Below are 2,500 nucleotides of genomic sequence, written 5' to 3'. Positions count from 1 at the left end.
TGCAACAGTACTCCCACGATAAAAGATTTCACGCACAAGACGTCTTCCAACATCTACATGCAAGCCCATACAAGTCCTTCGGCGATCGGCGAGAGGCGACGGGGACAGGATTAGTGAGATCTGGAAGTCCCTAGTCTCAAACTGGCACGTTTAGGCGGCAGAGTTCCGATTCAGTCGTTTAACTCTTGGATAGGAACAGAAGAGTGCCTCGGCAGCGTTCTCTGCGACTGAGCAGCCCTTTTTAGGATCCACTCTGCTCACCCTATAATTGGGAGGGGGCTAGAAAAGGTGCCCTAAAAATAGCCTGTTCCACCAACTCCTGGCTGGAAAACCGCGTCCAGCAGGATCACCGTTATAGCGGTCGAAATACCTACAAATTACAATTTGCAACTTGGAACGTTTGTACGCTCCTAGATAACTACGAACATACTGACCGTCCTGAAAGAAGAACTGCCTTGGTATCCCTCCAACTGAACCGTTTTCAGGTTGATATTGCTGCCCTTCAAGAAACCCGAAGATCCGGAACTGGACAACTAAGTGAGCATGGGGGAGGATATACCTTCTACTGGCAAGGAAGACCAGAGGGCCAGCCCCGAATACATGGTGTTGGATTCGCAATTCGGAGCGAACTGACCAAGTATGTCACCTCTCTTCCCCATGGCGTTAACGAACGCATCATGAAAATGCGTCTTTCTCTGGATAAAGATCAAGGTGCTACTGTCATCTGCGCATATGCACCAACCCTAGACGCTGAAGAGGAGACGAAGGAAGTCTTCTATGCAACACTCAATAACATCCTAGCTATCATCCACAAAGATGACAAGATCATTATTCTTGGTGATTTTAATACAAGGGTCGGAACAGATCACGCTCTCTGGAAGGGGACCATCGGCAGAGAAGGGGTCGGGAATTGCAACGCTAATGGAGTATTTCTGCTTACTTGTTGCGAGGAGCACCAGGTAGTTATCACGAACACCATATTCCGCCAAAAAAACAAATTTAAAACTACCTGGCAACACCGAAGATCTAAACACTGGCATTTGATTGACTTTGTCATTGTCCGAGCACGTGACCAGGGCGATGTCCAAATCACGAAATCAATCACTAGCGCAGATGACTCTTGGACAGATCATCGTCTTGTACGCTCGAGCTTTGCCCTGAAACTTCATCACAAGAAACGGCATATAGCAAAACAACCGAAAAGGAGACTAGATGTTGAAAGACTGAAAGATCCGGCGCTGCTTGAAGAACTGCAGCTTGCTCTCCGTCTGTCCCTTGCCTCCGTTCATGGCAATAACGTTGAGGAATTTTGGCAGGCTCTGAAAGCAGTCATCCTCTCAAGTAGCGAAGCCACGATTGCCTACAGCACCAGGAAACACCAGGATTGGTTTGATGAAAACGATTACGTCATTGAAATGCTCATAGACGGAAAGAGGAAAGCTTTTTTCACTTGGCAAAGTGACCCTACGAATGAAACCAACGCTCTGCCTATCACAACATACGGGCAGAGGTCCAAAGGCGGATTCGCCATATGAAAGATCAGTGGTGGACTGCTAAGGCAGAACAACTTCACGGCCTTGCAGACAAAGGAGATACCCGTGGTTTTTTCAGTGCTACCAGAACAATCTTCGGACCCAGCACACGTGGGGAGACGCCAATTAAAGACAAAGATGGTACTCTCCTGAAAGATACAGTGAGCATCAATCAGCGCTGGAAAGATCATTTTCAAGAACTTCTAGACCGTGATTCTACGGTTGACGAATCTGTTTTCGACAAGATCCCGCAGTTGCCAGTCAGTGCTGAGGTAGGAGCAGAACCGACCCTCAGCGAGATTAAGTCACCCATCAAGCAAATGAAAAACGGCAAGGCCCCAGGTGTTGACGGAATTCCAGCAGAGATTCTCAAGTACGGAGGCGACGACCTGGCGTTGCATCTTCACCAACTCATTCTCCTAATCTGACGAACAGAGGAAATAACCTTGGACCTCCAGGACGCGGACATTGTTAAGATCTTTAAAAAAGGAGATAAATCTGACTGTGGAAACTACCGTGGCATTTCCCTTCTTGCCACTGCCGGGAAGATTATCGCTCGAATCCTTGCCAACCGTCTAGTTCCGCATGCTGATGGCTTCCTGCCAGAGTCTCAATGTGGCTTCCGCCCAAATAGAGGAACAACTGACTTGATCTTCACTGCCCGGCAGTTGCAAGAAAAATGTCGGGAGCAGCGTCAGCCATTATATATGGCTTTTATTGATCTCACAAAAGCGTTCGACTCTATCAATCGAGAAGCGCTATGGAGAATCCTGGCTAAATACGGCTGCCCGGAGAAGTTCATTTTTATCTTGAGACTCCTTCATGACGGCATGTCCGCCAGGGTTCTAGGCGGCACTGGTGGCGAGGCCTTCGAGGTACGGACTGGCGTGAAGCAAGGATGTGTCATCGCACCAACCCTCTTTTCCATCTTCATCTCAGCCATCTTTCACCTGATCCAAGACAAATTA

At 48.2% G+C, this 2,500-nt stretch overlaps 1 protein-coding gene across 1 annotated transcript in view; it reads left to right on the top strand.

The window, feature by feature from the left end:
- LOC138009896 (uncharacterized) overlaps positions 1 to 1,535 on the top strand; it is a 9,383-nt gene extending 7,848 nt beyond the window's left edge. The window contains exon 2 of the mRNA XM_068856886.1: positions 486 to 1,535. Coding sequence (XP_068712987.1) covers positions 486 to 1,535 — 1,050 coding nt within the window. The remainder of the gene's footprint in view (positions 1 to 485) is intronic.
- Positions 1,536 to 2,500: the final 965 nt, after the last annotated feature.

This window comes from Montipora foliosa, chromosome 7 (assembly GCF_036669935.1).
Source record: "Montipora foliosa isolate CH-2021 chromosome 7, ASM3666993v2, whole genome shotgun sequence".
NCBI lineage: Eukaryota > Metazoa > Cnidaria > Anthozoa > Scleractinia > Acroporidae > Montipora > Montipora foliosa.
Note: the sequence above shows the minus strand (reverse complement) of the source record. Positions and strands in the feature narration are given on the sequence as shown.